General features: G+C 63.0%; 1 protein-coding gene across 6 annotated transcripts; it reads left to right on the top strand.

Moving 5' to 3' along the window:
* Positions 1 to 303: 303 nt before the first annotated feature.
* Positions 304 to 15084, top strand: SSBP4 (single stranded DNA binding protein 4). Of its 6 annotated transcripts, none has more exons than XM_032867694.1 (18): positions 304 to 558; positions 7029 to 7101; positions 7475 to 7536; positions 7633 to 7717; positions 11306 to 11395; positions 11887 to 11952; positions 12179 to 12238; positions 12324 to 12393; positions 12545 to 12612; positions 12699 to 12766; positions 13071 to 13116; positions 13220 to 13255; positions 13384 to 13438; positions 13528 to 13598; positions 13692 to 13770; positions 14186 to 14214; positions 14377 to 14601; positions 14856 to 15084. In XM_032867694.1, exons 1-18 carry the CDS (start codon positions 527 to 529, stop codon positions 14883 to 14885), a joined length of 1245 nt encoding a protein of 414 aa, XP_032723585.1. In that variant the 5' UTR covers positions 304 to 526; the 3' UTR covers positions 14886 to 15084. The 6 variants fall into 6 exon arrangements, with proteins under 6 accessions (XP_032723585.1, XP_032723584.1, XP_032723587.1 ...); XM_032867693.1 differs by lacking the exon at positions 304 to 558 and adding an exon at positions 574 to 735; XM_032867697.1 differs by lacking the exon at positions 304 to 558 and adding an exon at positions 577 to 735 and having other exon boundaries at positions 14377 to 14484.
* Positions 15085 to 15341: the final 257 nt, after the last annotated feature.

Below are 15341 nucleotides of genomic sequence, written 5' to 3' on the forward strand. Positions count from 1 at the left end.
TGTGACTGCCTATTGGTTTATGAAACTCTCACCGGTTGTTCCAGGAGCTGTGTGAATCTATGTGTGTAGTTCGGTGTCCGAGAGTGTAGCTGAAACTGTGTGTGGCTGTGTTCCTGGGCGTACAATTTGGGGGGCTGGTCCTATCTGAGGAGTGTGCGTGTAGCCGTGATCGGCTGTATCCTGCTGCGTGTCCCCAGGTGGCCGTCCCCACCCGTGCCTGCGTGTGTGTACCCGCCCCCCCGCCCGCGGCGGGCACTGCGCGTGCGCGTCCGGCCCACGGTCCCCACAGAGGGACCCATCCGCGCGCCCGCCATCGCCCCTTTAAGAGCGGCGCCCGCGGGCGGCAGGGAGGCGGCAGGCGGGGGCGCGCGCGGCGGGAGGAGGGGGCGCGCGCTTCCCGGAACAGCCCGCGCTGAGGGAAGAGAGGAAGAAAATAAAACCCGTGGCTGGAGCTGAAGCTGGAGCTGCCGCCGCTGCCGCCGCCGCCGCCGCCGCCTTGACAGTCTGGAGCTCCCCCGCGCGGACGATGCCCACGGTGCCCGCGCGGGGCTCGGGGCGGTGAGGCCCGGGGCGCGGGGTAGCTATGGCGACCGCTAGCGCGGCCCGCGGTGCCGCCTGACAGGTGTGGGCCCCGGCGGCGGCAGCGGCGGCGGCGGCGGCGGCGGCTCGGAGCAGCATGTACGCCAAGGGGGGCAAGGGCTCGGCCGTGCCCTCCGACAGCCAGGCCCGCGAGAAGTGAGTCGGTGGGCCGGGGCCGCGGGAGCCGGGGGCGGGGCTCGGCGGCCGCGCAGCTTCCGTGGGCCCCAATGCCGGCGGGCACCGCGCGGGGCACGTGGGCGCGGGGGCAGGGCGTGCGGGGTCCGAGCGCGCTCGAGGGGTCGCGAGATTTGCGGGGGCGCGCGAGACCCGAGGGGCGCGAGATTTGAGGGGCGTGCGAGGCCGGAGGGGCTCGAGGGGTCGCGAGATATGTGGGAGCGTGCTGGATCGAAGGCATGGAGGTGCTTGAGAGTTCGCGAGATTTGAGGGGGCGCGTGAGACTCCGGGGGGCGCGAGGGGCGCCAGGAGTTGTGAGGTTTGGAGGGGGGCGGGGTGCGCGAGAGCCGCGAGGTCGTGAGAGTTGAAGGGGCGCGTGAATCCCGAGGGCTGCGGAGACCCGACCCGCTGGAGGGGTCGCGACATTGCGGGGGCGCGCGAGACTCGTGGGCGCAGGATTTGAGGGGGCGCGCGACCTCCCCGACCGTCGAGTCTTGGGTGCGCTAGTTTGCGGTCGCGCGTGCGCGCGAGGTCGCGCCCCGGAGCGGCATCTCCCGGTCTCCAGCGAAGTTGCCGGGGCCGTGGATGGGGTGGGGTGGGGTGGGGTGGGGTGGGGGTCTGACCAGTTGGGGACCCCTGCACGTCGGGAAGAGCTTGAGCGAGGAGAGGGCGTGAGGGCTGGCGGCCCCAGCCCCGCGCTGGCGGCTGGGTGGGTCCCCTGGGGAGACCACACGGCTCACAGTGGGAGGACTCTGGGATCTGCTGCAAAAACACCTCCTGCGGGGACTAAAGGCCCCGTCGTGCCTGTTTTCCAGCCCCCGTGGGTGGCCAGACCCGTCCTGTGCTTGTCCATTTCTTCGAGAGGGTCCCATCGGAGCCTTGGTTTGGAGATAGGGTTCTGCTGCTAAAGAAAGTTTAGAAAACACCAGATGGTCACATCCCGTATTTCATCCGTGGGGGGGGGGGTTGCCTGAGCCCTGGAGAGGAAGCGATCTGCTGAGGGAGGTCTCTGGGTCTGGGGCGCGGGAGAGATCTCAGAAGGCGGGAGGGGGGAGGGCACCCTGGAGAGGATGGCTGGTTGCTCTGAGCATCGGTTTCTGAAATATGGACAACCGGCCTTGTAGGATTCTTACAAGGACAGGGATGAGAGGCTGCAGGGAGGGCACCGCACACAGGCAGCCACCAGCAGAGCCACTTCCTGTCTCTGGCCTCGGTTTCTTCCTCTGTGAAATGGGGGTGTGGGGACGCTAAACTGCTCAGGTCCTCAGCTCTGTGGGGCTGGTTTTGTTTGTTTGTTTGTTTTTAAAGATTTTATTTATTTGACAGAGAGAGAGACAGTGAGAGAGGAAATACAAGCAGGGAAGGGGGAGAGAGAGAAGCAGGTCTCCTGAGGAGCAGGGAACCTGATGTGGGGCTGGATCCCAGGACACTGGGATCATGACCCGAGCCAAAGGCAGATGCTTAACGACTGAGCCACCCAGGCGCCCCTCTGTGGTGCTGTTTTTCTTCAGGCTGGCAGTCCTGCCTCCTCCTGCCCTTCTTCCTTCTCGGGTCCCTGTCTTGAGCCCACTTCTTGCTCCTCATCTCAGCAGTAGGTCTGGGACAGCCTGCCCCAGAAATGGACTGAGTACCTGCTGGGTGCGTGGATGGTGAATCCAATAATAAACACTCCCAGCCTCCAGGGCAGCCTGGAGGGCACCTACCACCCAGGACTAACTAGCACTTGCATTTGGTCCTTGGTTTCGAGGCTTTTTAAATAAGAGGACGAAGGTCACAGGGTTAGTGGAAGTCCCCTTAGTTCCCTTTATATTCTTCCCCCTGTGGCCCCAGAGGTTCTGCCGATGTGAAGTCCTGCCAGGTAGGTTTAAATAGTTCCGTAAATGACAACCGTGGTTGGTGTGTTGTGTTTTTTGCCAGGACTGGTTTTGAGAAGGGGCACCTGACCACGGGTAGTTTGTTCCGTAGCCCAGCAGGTGAGGGAATCACCTTGTGTTTGCTCTCTTGCCGGGCTTCCAGGTGTGGCTGTGGGCATCCTTGTTTGGAGGGCAAATGAGCAAAAGGTTCTTGAGAAAGGAACCCCTGAACTGAGTCCTGGAGGCAGAGCAGAGCCAGGGGACACAGGGAAGCTTCCAAGGAAGGGCTTGAGAAGAGGGAAGGAACAGGAGGAGGAAGACAGAGGGCGAATTCGTGAGTGGGGGTCATCACCCAGGCCACTGGCTGGGAGAAGGGGCAAGCATGGAGGCTGCCAGGCAGATGGTGAGGAAACACCCAAAGGCCTGGCCTTGAGGGTAGCAGGGTGAAGGGGCTTGGGGAAAGAAATGCGTGGGCTGGAGCGTCCCTCTGTTGGGAAGTGATACAAGGCCCTGAATAGAGGGCGTCTCCCAGCCCCCAGGAGCAAGTCCAGAGGCTTTAAGCAGGAGGAGGACACTGTACTAGTGCTCAGAACCTCCATTACCTGCCATAGTTCTTTATTTTTTTAAAGATTTTATGGATTTATTTGACAGAGCACAAGCAGGCAGAGAGGCAGGCAGAGGGGAAGGGGGAAGCAGGCTCCCTGCTGAGCCGAGAGCCCTATGCAGGGCTCAATCCCAGAACCCTGAGATCATGACCTGAGCCGAAGGCAGAGGGTCAACCCACTGAGCCACCCAAGCGCCCCTGCCATAGTTTTTGCTCATTACAGTGGTGGGACCACATTGTAGTCTCCAAGGCTCTAATGTCCCACCCATTCTGTCACCTGAGCAACCCCGCGTGCATTTCTTCCTGTGAACACTTGGGGTCTGGGGACACCCCCTCACCCCCGTATCCTCTAGGTCACTCATTCCTTCCAGCCACCTGTCTTCTTACGGCAGAAGCCCCTCCCATGAGTGTGCTCTTTGTTCCACAGGTCATTTGCCAGCCTGGTTAGGGGTAGGAATGCTAGGATTTGGATTCAGACCCCAGGCCCTTCCCCTGAGATCAGGGCTGGAACGGACACCTCAGGTGGGAGGCTCCTGCATGGGGTCTCAAACAGCATGGTCTAATGTCCAGGCTTCACAAGTTTTTCCTGAAAACAAAACAGCTCACAGTCCTTCCCTGAGACTCTATCCTGGTAAAAATGAGAGGACGAACCCTTAAGAGAAACCAACAAAACTTAAAATGTTTTCTGGCTTCTCTTTGCTTTGGGGATAAAACCCCAAATCCTTAACGTCAAAATACTAAGCTGATTTTTACTGGTGCTTACCAGTTGACTGCCTTTGTCAATCCTGTCCTCGCAGGAGGGAGTCCCCATGTTGGTTTGTTCATTCATCTGGGGTAGCTAGGGGTGCAAGAAGCCCCAGGCGCTGTTGTAAGTTCAGTCGTGAGCTAAAGAGGCCAAGTCCCTGCCCTCCCAAAGCTGTTTCAGAAGGAGCTGCAGGCAGTGAGCAGAGACACCTGTGTCAGAAGGGGATAAAGTGGTTGGAGGGTGGATGGGGCAGGTGGAGGTGAGGTGTGACAGGGAAGACTGTGCCAGGTGACATTTGAGCCACATAGGTCTCTAGGTGGAAGTGCCCCAGGTGGGGGAACACCCTGTGCAAAGGCCCTGGGGTGGAGGGGGGCCACTGTACGTATGCTGGGCCATTGGAGGGACTGAAGGAGTGCTATAGGGTGAGTGTGTATGTGGAGACTCTAGAGGCTGGGGAGAGAGTAGCCCCTGGGGGAGCCCTGTTGAAATCCAGGCAAGAGGTGGTAGTGGCCCGGACCCAGTGTGGTAGAGAAGGCAACAGGAGGGCTCCAAAGCAGAAGAGAGAGTGTTTTCCTTAAAATTTGTCCCTACATTCAGTAAGTGCAGTGATCTCAGGGGGATGGCTGGGTAGACAGTCATGCATCCATGTATCTTTGTGAGTCAAGGCCAGACTACCCAAGTCAGATGGGACAGGGGAGGTGGAAAAGGAAGAAGTTGGTGGGGAGCATGTTGAAGATGTCACGTGAACCCCGAGTTTGGGCAACTGCACAAAGATGTCATCAAAGCCGGAGAGGAGGCTACCCAGAGAGAAGCTAGGGCCCAGGGTTGAGCTCGGGCAGGGCTAGTGGAGGGGGGAGGGGAGCAGGCAGGAGTGGGGTCCTGCATCCTGGGTCACATGCCACCCCTGAACAGTTGAGGGCAAAAGGGAGGTGTGGGAGGACCTGATGGCTGGCGGTGTTGAGTCCTTGGTGGATGTGGTAGGAGCCAAGGGTCACTTCTTCAGAAAGCTTTCTGAACCAGAATGCCCAAAGGGCAAGACTGCAGTCTCCCTGTCCCTATCCCTACACCTGCCTAGCTTGATTCCCCCATCCCATCCTGCTCCCTTATCTCTGGGCATCTCATCATCAACTTTCCTGCTTCCTGCAGTGACCCCCAGAATGGGTGAGGGGCTGGCTGGATCTCTCCGTCAGCCTCTCTCCTTGCCCGGAGGGTGGGGGAGGGGGCGGGCAGGCCTGGGCTGGTTGGCTCTGCTTCAGCCCGTTGTTCCTTCACTGATGGACGCTGGGCCAGCAGATGCAGACCGCTTGAAGGCTCAGGAAGCCTCTAAAAAGGAAGAGAATCCTAGCAGTGAGTTGGACAGCTAAACCTGGAGGCTATGGGGGCAGGGGGGCTGAGAGAGCGGAGTGATGATGTGGCCGAGTCAACAGCCGGTCTTGAGGAAAACCCACACTTGGAGCGGCGGGACCACCATGAGCCTTGCCCCGCCGTGCCCTGTCCCCGTCAGTGGCTGTCACAGCTCATCTGGTGCGATGGGAGCTGGGGGGCACACCTTGCCCTGGGTCCACCCACCCCAGTCCCTCAAACATCTGCTTCTTGTCCTTCCCTAGCACGCACTACTTTCCCGCCTACCATAGAACTCCTCAGGTAGCCTCCAGGGGTTCAGGTGCCTGTAACGTATACTGCACAAATGTGCTGGGCGAGTGCTGAATGAATGAAAACGGGTGGAGGAAGGAAGAGGATCCAGGGTAAGAGCAGAAGCAGTCGGGGGGAGCAGGGAGCAGGGGCCTGGACAGAATGGCAAGAACTATTTCCGCAAGGTCTGAGGGGAGCTGAGGAAGTGGGGGGTGATCTGATGGGGAGCGGGGATGTGAGGACCAAGAAGCCTGGCTGGGAAGGTGGGAGAGAACAGGAACATGAGTCAAAGCAGGGTGATTTTAGGATGGGGCCCTCAGCCAGGGAAGGGTGGGCCAACTGAGTGGGGAGGTGTCCTGGAAGGGCTTCTAGCTCAGGGCCGCCCTTGGGGAGCCCCCCGGTCTTGGATCTAGAACCAACCCTCTCAGCCTATGTGGGGCCTGGATGGACAGTAGGTTCCTGGGAGCACTGGGAAGGGCCAGTAACTGTGGATGGTTGGGAAGTGGGTGACCCCAGGAGGCAGGAAGTTTTTCTGCTTGCTCGTGGGGAGGACTGATGGGGGAGGGGTGTCAGGGCCAAGGATGTGGAGGCTCGGAAGATGGTGTAGAGGGCCTGGCATTCCTGTGTGGCCTGTGGAGGACCCTGCTGGTCAGAAGGTGGCTGTGTTCTAGGGGCAGGTCGCAGCCAGCCTGGTCCATCCAGGAGTACTGGGCACTGTGTTTCCACAAGGCAGTGCCATGGCAGCCAAGTGGCACTGCCGGCCCCATGGCCCCTCACCTGCCCTCACTTGTCCACACTACTTCTGCAGGGCTGGTGGAGCTGGGTCATGGCCACCATGGGTAGATGGGCTCTTGACCTGAAAAAGAAAATGGGGTTGTGGGGGCATCTGGAGGAGGAAGACCTCAGGTTAGAGGGCACCTTTCTTTCCCTAGCAGAGAAAGCCAGAAGGAAATTAGGTGTTGGGCCCCGGCCACATGGCCTCAGGTACCCGCTGGGACACCCCACCCAGGGTAGAATCTGGAGTGACGCTCAGGAGCCCTTTCTCCTGGCCAGATCGTCTTGGGATGAAGGCTGTTCTGGGGTCTCAACACTGGGAGGACCGGGCCAGGGCTTGGCCCACGAGGGGATGTGGAACTGAGCAGAATGGGTGGCTTGCAAGTCAGGGGTCGGGGCTGCAGGGGTGCTGCCTAGATGAAGGGCGCCGGCTGGGCGTTGACGAATGTGTGGGAGCTGGCAGGACTGAGCACCTGATGAAGGTGTCACGTCAGGGTGGGAGAGATGGCGGGGGGCAGTTGGGGAACCAGGGAGGGGCCGTGAGTGAGGCTGAGGATGGTGTCACGAAAGGGCTCACCGAGGCCTCTCCCGGGGACCCTTGCGGAGGGGCTTGTGGCGACGGCTGCAGCCTCCGGAGAGCCTGAACTGGTCGGCACCCTGCCTGCAGGTTGGCGCTGTATGTGTACGAGTACCTGCTGCACGTCGGTGCCCAGAAGTCAGCCCAGACCTTTCTGTCCGAGGTAAGCCAGCCTTGCCGGGCGGAGCCCCCAGGCTGGGTCCTTCCTTACTACCCATACCCTGGCGTCCTCTCCACCCGCTTCCACTGGGGCTCCAGTGGTGGGGTTGGGTTGCTCCTCTGCTGGCTCTGGGGACTGAGGGCTGGGGGGGGGGTCAGGGTCCGTGGGCTGGGATCAGGGCATCTGTCTGGCCATCTGAGGATCTATGCCCACTTCTCTGCCCCTGACCCGGTTGTCCCCTGCCCCGCACCCTTGGTTGGGGTGGCTGGTTCCCCATTCCCCAGGCATCAGGATGGGCTGGGGCTGCCTCACGTTGGAAGAGGTCAGGAGGGGCTGGGCAGTAGGTCCCCCTCACCATCTTGCTTTTCCCCTGCAGATCCGATGGGAGAAGAACATTACGCTGGGGGAGCCCCCAGGCTTCCTGCATTCCTGGTGGTGGTGCGTGTGGGGCTGGTGGGAGGTGTGGAGGGGGACTGGGTGGGGATGCCTAGGGAAACCATCGTCCCCCCCCCCCGCCTCCCCTGCCGCCCACAGTGTGTTCTGGGACTTGTACTGTGCAGCACCTGACCGCAGAGAGGCGTGTGAGCACTCGAATGAGGCCAAGGCCTTCCAAGACTACGTGAGTCCCTGCCCCATGGACCTGGATCAGGGCTCTTGGGCATGGGCCAGTTTCAAGGCCTGGGGCCTTGGGGGCCTGCATGGCCTGAGGCTGGTTGGGGTAGGCAGGTGGGTCTGGTGTTGGGGTTTAATCTGGGATGTTGGCCACTTTTGGGGCTTCCCTATGCCCTCAGCCTAGGGTCACTCACGGGGTGGGGGAGGCTCCTTCTATTGCACCCAGCTCCTGAGGGTCCCCACAGCACCCCCCACCTTCCTGACCCCAGCCCTGCCTCACCTCCCCCTCATCTGAATCCCTTGGGAGCCCGGAGTGAGGAGCTCTGCCTCCCCATCTGCCCCGGGTGTGTGTGGGGGGGTGGTGTGTATTTGTGTTGGGCGTGGGCCCACCATGGCATAGCTCCTCCCACCCCAGCCTTTTTGAGCCCCTGGGGCAATGGGCTTGGCTAAGGGGCAGGGGCACCCTCCAGCAGTAGAGGCCCAGCACAGGCACACTTCCTGACTTTGCTTGGTGATTGGGGCTGTTGACCCTACCTTTTTGGCCTCGGTTTCAGTCCAGGTTGAGTGCGGGTCCAAGGCCTATCTGGAGAGGAGGGGATAACATGAAAGAGCTGTGGCATCTCGTCATCATGGGGAGCAGATGGCTGCCCCTGCCTTTATCCTCTTCGTCCTGGCTGTGGGGCTTGGCCACCTGGCTTCTCAGAGAAGTCTCCGGCTGGGCAGGAAGGGCTTGGGGCCTCCGGGCCCACTCAAGGGGGAAGCAGCAGCTCAGCTGGCGTCTAGGGGCGGTGCAGCTCTAGGCGAGTTCTCCCTTCTCCCCCCGCGCCCCCCCTTGTGCACCCAGTCTCCTACAGCTGCGGGCTTCACTGCCTGAGCAGTCCGCCCAGCTGTGCCCTCTCGGGCCTCCCAGGGCGTGGCCCGTCCCGCCGACCAATCGCTCTGCAATTGGTCAAGGTCGTGCACCGCCTCCCCACAAAAAGCGCTTCCTCCCCACAAAAAGCGCTTCCTCCCCCCGCCCCGCAAGTGACGGCCTTTCTAGAGCCGGGGTGCAGTCCATGAGGGGTAACCATCATGTCCGGAAGCCGCCCCGCACCTGTTGTACAATGTGCATGGGAGCCCGGGTCCCCACTGGGTTCCACTGCCCCTAAGCGTCCCGCCCGCCCCCGCCCCCTACCCCCCGTCCCTCTTCTGCCAGAATGGGGCTCCAGGGGTGTCTGGATCTGTGTGTGTGCATGACTCCGCGTGGGCGCTCATTCCCAGTCGGGCCCTAGCCCCCTCCCAGCCTGCTGGTGCCCCCCTCCCTCCCCACCCCTACCCGGGCCTTTCCTCTGCCCCCGCCCCTAGCGGCCTCTCAGGGCCCCTCTGGGGAGGGCAGGAAGGCGGAGCACAGCGTTCTCCACTTCGGCGGGAGCGCGCTTCTGGGAGCGCGACGGTTACCATGGCTGCGGAGTGCGTCGGGGGAGATAGTGCGCACAGCGGGCGTGGTGGGGGGGAAGGGAGCGCCCCGGCCCCGGGTGACGGGTTCCCTATAGCTGCGGGCGCACATCCTGCCCGGCCTCCGCTCTAACGTGGGGGGAGCTCTGTGCTTTCCTCCCCCGCACGGTCGGGGGCCCCCTCCGAGTGGGGGCTCAGTTCACCCCTCCTGGCAGCCGACTGCGGCGTCTCCAGGAAACGCTAGCGCGCCCAACCCATCGTCATAGCAACGCGGGATGGGCCAGGGCGTCTCCGGGTGGATGATTGACGTGGGGGGTTCTAGCTCGGGCCACCCGCCAGTGAGGGTGGGCCCTGTATTAACCTTTCTGGGCCTAGAGTTGGGGAGCCGCAGTGAGTGAGGGGTGCCCCATCTTCTCCCTGCCCCCACACCTCGTTGGCAGCCCAGAGAGCGGCTGCCCCCCCTCCTCCCTCCTGACCAGGAAATGCTTTGGCGCCTGCTGTGGCTTGAACGGGGGGACTGCTCTCCCATCCTCTCTGTGGGGTAGGTTGGGGGGAGTTGACGGACCGAAGGCTCAGAAGTGCCTCCTTCAGCCACTGAGGCAGGAGCCTTCAAGAATACAGTAGGCGCTCCAGCTGTCAGTTTGTGTGTGTCCCTGGGGGGGATGGGTGGAGGCGGGGGGGGGGGGGGGCAGTTTGGAGGGTGTGAGAGCTTTACCCCCCCACTCCTAGGATCTCTTTGGCTTTCAAAAGGTTGGTGATGGGCCCTGGGATTGTTTTCAGTCACCATAGGCCGGGGAAGGCGTGTCCCCTGCTCCCCCAGCTTGGGACCTGGGTAGGAGACCTTTGGAGGTTGGTCTTTGAGAAGGGGCAGGAAGGTGGGGGGCAGCTTGCAATACCCAAGGGGAGGAGTATGTCTCCATGGGTCCTACTCTGACCCAGCCAAGGGGCCCTCTCCCTGCTTTTTGGAGCAGGAAATGCTGTGTGACCGTGGGCAAAATGCTTCATTTCTCTGAGCCCAAGTGGCTGCAGTTTTACAAATTCCTGAGCATCCCCATGTGATGGCTTGTGTCAGTCCCAGGAAGAGCTGTGCCCCAAGCAGACCATACCCTCCCTCTCAGATCCCGTTGGGGGTTGAGTGGGTGCAGATGATCCAGCAGGCAAGAGTGGACGGGCCCCCACAGAAGTACTGTCTTTACTCAGTCCTTGCAGAGTGTGTTCCCTCTACCCTGTAGACTAGGCCTCCATTTCCCTCCTCCCTCCTCTGTTCCCAAAGGCAGACAAGCCTGGGACTTGGAACCTACCAGAGGAAGTGGCCTGTCAGCCTGTCCCCCTGCCAGCTCTGGCCTGCCACCAGCATCTCCACCCTTGGCTGACATGGGAACTCCCCTGTCTAGCACCCGGTCTTCTCCCCTCCTCCAACTGAAGAGAGGTCTGGAGCCTGGACACCCCGCCCCCTAGTCCTGCTCTTCCTCCCCCTCCGGACTGGAAGGGGGGGGTGCTCTGCCCCCGCAGCTCCCGGGAGGAGCCCTCTGGGAGGGAGGTTCACCTTGAAGCTGCCAGTTGATTTCTGTTTATTTGGGTGTCTTGGGCAGAGCTGGGAGTCCAGCTTGTCCGTCTTCCCAGCCAGGAGAACCTGGGGCGTGTGGGGCTGGGGCTAGAGTCAGGGACGACGCGCCCACTAGTCTGAGGTGAAATTCCGATGGGAAGAGCGAGCCGTGCCAGATGCGGGAGGCACGTGCCCACGGGGGTCCTGGGTCGTTGGCATCTTCAGACCCCCAGAATCCTCAGGCTTGGGACTGACTCCTTGGGAGCCGGGATCCCCAGGTCTCTGGCCTCCTCCCTGGGCTGTGGGCGGTGCCAGGCAGGGCCCCGACCACTGCCAGTGTCTTGGGTGCTGCTAAGAGGCAAAGCCTGTGTCCACACGGCACGTTTGAGGACAAATGAGCAGCCCCGAGTCAGGGCAGCTGACACTGGGCTGGGGACAGGGGCAGCGGTTCCTCCTTCATGTAGAGAACCCTCCAGGCGTCCTCACACCCTCACCGGGGTGGAGGATCCCAGGCCCAGGCTCCTTGTTCTGCAGAGTGGGCTGTTTGCAGATAGGAGGGGGCACTCAGCAGGAAGTGACGAGAGCTAGTGCTCCTGGTCTACCTCACCCCTGCAGAGTGCTGTAGCGGCCCCCAGTCCCGTGATGGGGAGCATGGCCCCCAACGATGCGATGGCAGCAGGCCCCATGGCCCCCAGCTTCTTCCAGGTACAGCCAGGGCCGGTGCCCCTTGTTCTCCAACTCGAGTGGGCATATGTTGGAGGGTGAAGGCGTGGGCCGTGAGGGTGGGGGCGGTGGATCTTACAGGGAGAGGCCCGGGCCGGCCGCAGGTGGGTCGGGGGCTTTCCAGGAGGTGGGTATTTGTGTGGTGGCTTTGGTGGCAAGGGCAGGGGTGGGACCGTTTGGGCTGGGCCCCAAAGCAGAAGAGGGTGGCGTCTCTGTGAGGTTGGCCAGTGCGGGCCTGGTTGCTAAGGGCCTCAGAGCATGGCTCTCTGAGCCATGGGTCTTGCCTGTGACTGTTCCCTTAGGGCCCCTCACTCCAAACCCCGTCTTCCCCTCGGGGGAGCACAGGGCTGGCCCACCCTCCCACCTCCATGGCGTCCCCTCACCCTCCCTGGCCAGGCTCAGTAGGGCCACAGAAAACAGTGAAGCTTCGGTGGACCTCGCTCCTCCCAACCCACCTGGTTCTGTCCTCCTAGGGCCCCCCTGGCTCCCAGCAACCCCCCCACAACCCCACCGCCCCCATGATGGGGCCTCATGTTCAGGTAAGGACCTGTGATGCCCTGCCCCTTTGCGCACGCACATCCCAGCAGATGGAGCCCCCAGCCCCACCGCATTCACGCACCAGGCACTGGCTGGCTGTGGTTTGCTGGCTGGTCCTGGAGGAGGGGGGCTGTCCAGGCTGGGGGCCCGGGCGGCTGCAGGAATTGGGGTAGCTTTGGGGGGTGAGTGGGCGGTGGGAGGTGCTGATCCCCGGCCCACCTCTTCCAGCCCTTCATGTCACCGCGGTTCCCAGGGGGCCCCCGGCCCACCCTGCGGATGCCGAGTCAGGTGAGAGAGGGATGAGGGGAGGGGGGGCAGGAGTTGGGCCAGCGAGGGGGTACCCACGCTCAGTGCTGCCACACCCCCTCTGCAGCCTCCTGTGGGGCTCCCCGGCTCCCAGCCCCTCCTCCCTGGCGCCATGGAACCCTCCCCGCGTGCTCAGGGTGAGTAGGGAAGCTCCCGTTGCTGCCACCCTCAGCTCCAAGTTCCTTGTCCCTGCTGCCTGCTGGTGCAGAACCGCCCCCCTCCAGTGCATGTCCACACTGGGGAGTATTCCTGGCCTGAGCCCCCTCCTCCTGCCTCCCTCCCCGCCAGGGCATCCTAGCCTGGGCCCGATGCAGAGAGTGACACCTCCACGGGGCATGGCCAACATTGGACCCCAGGTAAGGGCTGGGCCAGGAGAGAGGGTACGCTTCTGGGGCTTTCCCCGACATCTTGGCCTGCACTCACCATGCTTTTGCCTTCCCAGAGCTATGGAGGTGGCATGCGGCCCCCACCCAACTCCCTCGCCGGCCCGGGCCTGCCCACCATGAACATGTAAGGCCACCACCCACCCAGCTTCATGGGCTGACTCTGCTGGGGCATACTCAGTCTGCACAACCGCTCTGGTGGTTTACTCTGTATTGGGGGGTAAACTGAGGCCCAAAGGCCAGTGAGTGATAGGATGGGATTCGGAGGCTGACTGGAATCCATCCCTGGGTACCAACTCTCAGCCAACATGGGCTGCTCTGTGGCCCTGTTTGGGGGCCCGTGGGGCAGAGTGGGGGAGGTCACGAAATGTGTAGTGGGGGTCTGTGTACCACCTGGCCTCACCCTGGGGTCCACCCACTGTGTCTTCTAGGGGCCCTGGAGTGCGAGGCCCCTGGGCCAGCCCCAGTGGAAACTCGGTGAGAGGCGGGCTGGCGGCCCCAGGAGGGTGGTGGGTGGATGAGCAGATGAGCGGTGTGGGGGTACAGTAGGGCAACTTCTCATGGCTGCCCCTCTCCCCAGATTCCCTATTCCTCCTCCTCCCCCGGCAGCTACACGGTGAGTGACTGAGTGACGGTGAGTGACTGAGTGACGCAGTGGCTGCGCCATTCAAGCCAGGGGGCAGGGGCGGTGGTTGGCAGATGAGGGGGGGGTCTTTCTCATCTTCTGTCTCCTTCCTTGCGCAGGGACCCCCAGGAGGAGGTGGGCCCCCTGGAACACCCATCATGCCCAGCCCTGGAGGTGCTGCAGCCTGGGCGGTACAGGGAGGGGTGTGCGCTCCCGGAGAAGTCCTCGCAGCCCTTCCCCTTACGTCCCGGTATCTCTCCCAGACTCCACCAACTCCAGCGAGAACATGTACACCATCATGAACCCCACTGGGCCGGGCGCCGGCAGGGCTAATGTGAGTTGGGGGGGTTCCAGGGTGGGTGTTGCGGCAGGCGGTTCCCCCGCTGGGATTTGATGGCCCTAGTCCCACGCTGCCCCCTGCCCGCAGTTCCCGCTCGGCCCTGGTCCCGAGGGCCCCATGGCGGCCATGAGTGCGATGGAGCCTCACCACGTGAACGGATCCCTGGGTGAGTGGGCTTTGAGTAGAGAGACACACCTCACTCCCCACCCCAGCTACTTCGCAAGCCGCCTGCGCCCCCTGGCGGTTGCTCCCCCCCCCCCAGTTTCCCTGCCGGCATCCCGGTTGCACCCCAAGTCCCCTGGCAGGGGCTGCGAGGGGGGAAGTGGCGGAAGGTGTGCGGGGGGGTGGGGGGGGAGGAGTTCCAGCAACTAAGCCAAGAGTGCCATCACTGACCCCACCGTCCTGACCCTCCATCCGGGACCCCCAGCGGGGTCCCAGCGGGCTGGGCCCAGGGACAGAGGTAGGGCCACGCAGCAAGTTCAGGAAGGGGTTAGTTGACCCTGGGCTGGGGGGAGCGGGGAATTGGTGCTGGCCTGTCCCAGGCACATCTGAGCCACGGTCCGCGGTCTGTCCGTCCACAGGCTCGGGCGATATGGACGGGTTGCCGAAGGTGAGGGGCCGCGGTCCTGCGTGGGGACGGGACCTGGGACTCCCTGGGTGCGGGGATGTGGGTTGGGTCAGAGCTGGGAAGCCTAGTTGGGGTTGGGCCGAGCGGTGGGCAGGGCCCGGCCCGCGAGGCGGGGAGTCCTACGCTGACCGCGGCCGCCCCCAGAGCTCCCCCGGCGCCGTGGCCGGCCTGAGCAACGCCCCGGGCACCCCGCGGGACGACGGCGAGATGGCGGCCGCCGGGACCTTCCTGCACCCGTTCCCGAGCGAAAGCGTAAGCGACTGCGTCGACTCCCCCCCCCGCGGCGGCGTCGGGCCGGAGGGGCCTGGCGGGCAGGCCCCGGCGGGGCGGCCAGGGGGCAAGAGCAAGACCGTGACCGCGGCGGGCCAGGTGGGGGGGCGGCCGCGGCATCCTTCCCCTCCCCTTTCTTTCCCTTCCCCATTCCCGCCCTAATCTCACCGGCCCCCCTCCCTGTCCCCACCCCATCCTGGGACCCGCACCCCAGGGCAGTCTCCCCACGCATCGCCACTTCTCTCCTCCCCTCCCTCCGCCCCGCCCCGTCCCCCATTCTCCCCGGGGGGCGGGTCCCAGCTTAGGCCAGAGCTGAGCCCGCCTCCGCGCGCCACCCCCTCGTCTCTCCGCAGTACTCGCCCGGGATGACCATGAGCGTGTGATGGGGCAGCAGCCCCTTGCCCACTGCCGGCCTCGGCTTCTGCCCAGTGCCCCTGCCTGGGACCAAGGTCCAGGGCCTGGGGCAGTCTGCTGGGTGAGGGTCTGAGGTCACACCTCGGGTGACTGTACTCCATCCAGTTCAAGGATTGGACAGCTGGGAGGCCCCACACAAAGGACTCTCATTTTATAAAAAAAAAAAAACACAAAAAACAAAACAAAACGCAAGGACCTCAGAGACGTTCTTTCCTGTATAGGCCCTTCCCGCTATTTCTATTTTGTCCCCGGGGGATTCTTGGGGACCTCCTTTCCCCTGGACGGCAGGGGTGGGCCCCATCAATAAATGTAACTTGGTTTTGGTTTTTGGTATCTGGTCTCCAGATTTCTTCGCTGTGGCTTGTGGCCACGTCCTCCCATCAGGGGTTAGGCAGAGGCCTCCGGGTTTTTTAAGTTTCAAGAGC

Source organism: Lontra canadensis, unplaced genomic scaffold (genome assembly GCF_010015895.1).
Source record: "Lontra canadensis isolate GAN:19392208 unplaced genomic scaffold, GSC_riverotter_1.0 scaffold35, whole genome shotgun sequence".
Classification (NCBI taxonomy): Eukaryota; Metazoa; Chordata; class Mammalia; order Carnivora; family Mustelidae; genus Lontra; species Lontra canadensis.

Excerpts from the sequence above, each read along its gene's own strand:
- SSBP4 (XM_032867693.1), top strand. The coding sequence starts at position 677 with ATGTACGCCAAGGGGGGCAAGGGCTCGGCCGTGCCCTCCGACAGCCAG. Across the intron at positions 14,215-14,376 it reads ATATGGACGGGTTGCCGAAG|AGCTCCCCCGGCGCCGTGGC; the intron begins GTGAGGGGCCGC and ends GGCCGCCCCCAG. Across the intron at positions 14,602-14,855 it reads CCGTGACCGCGGCGGGCCAG|TACTCGCCCGGGATGACCAT; the intron begins GTGGGGGGGCGG and ends GTCTCTCCGCAG.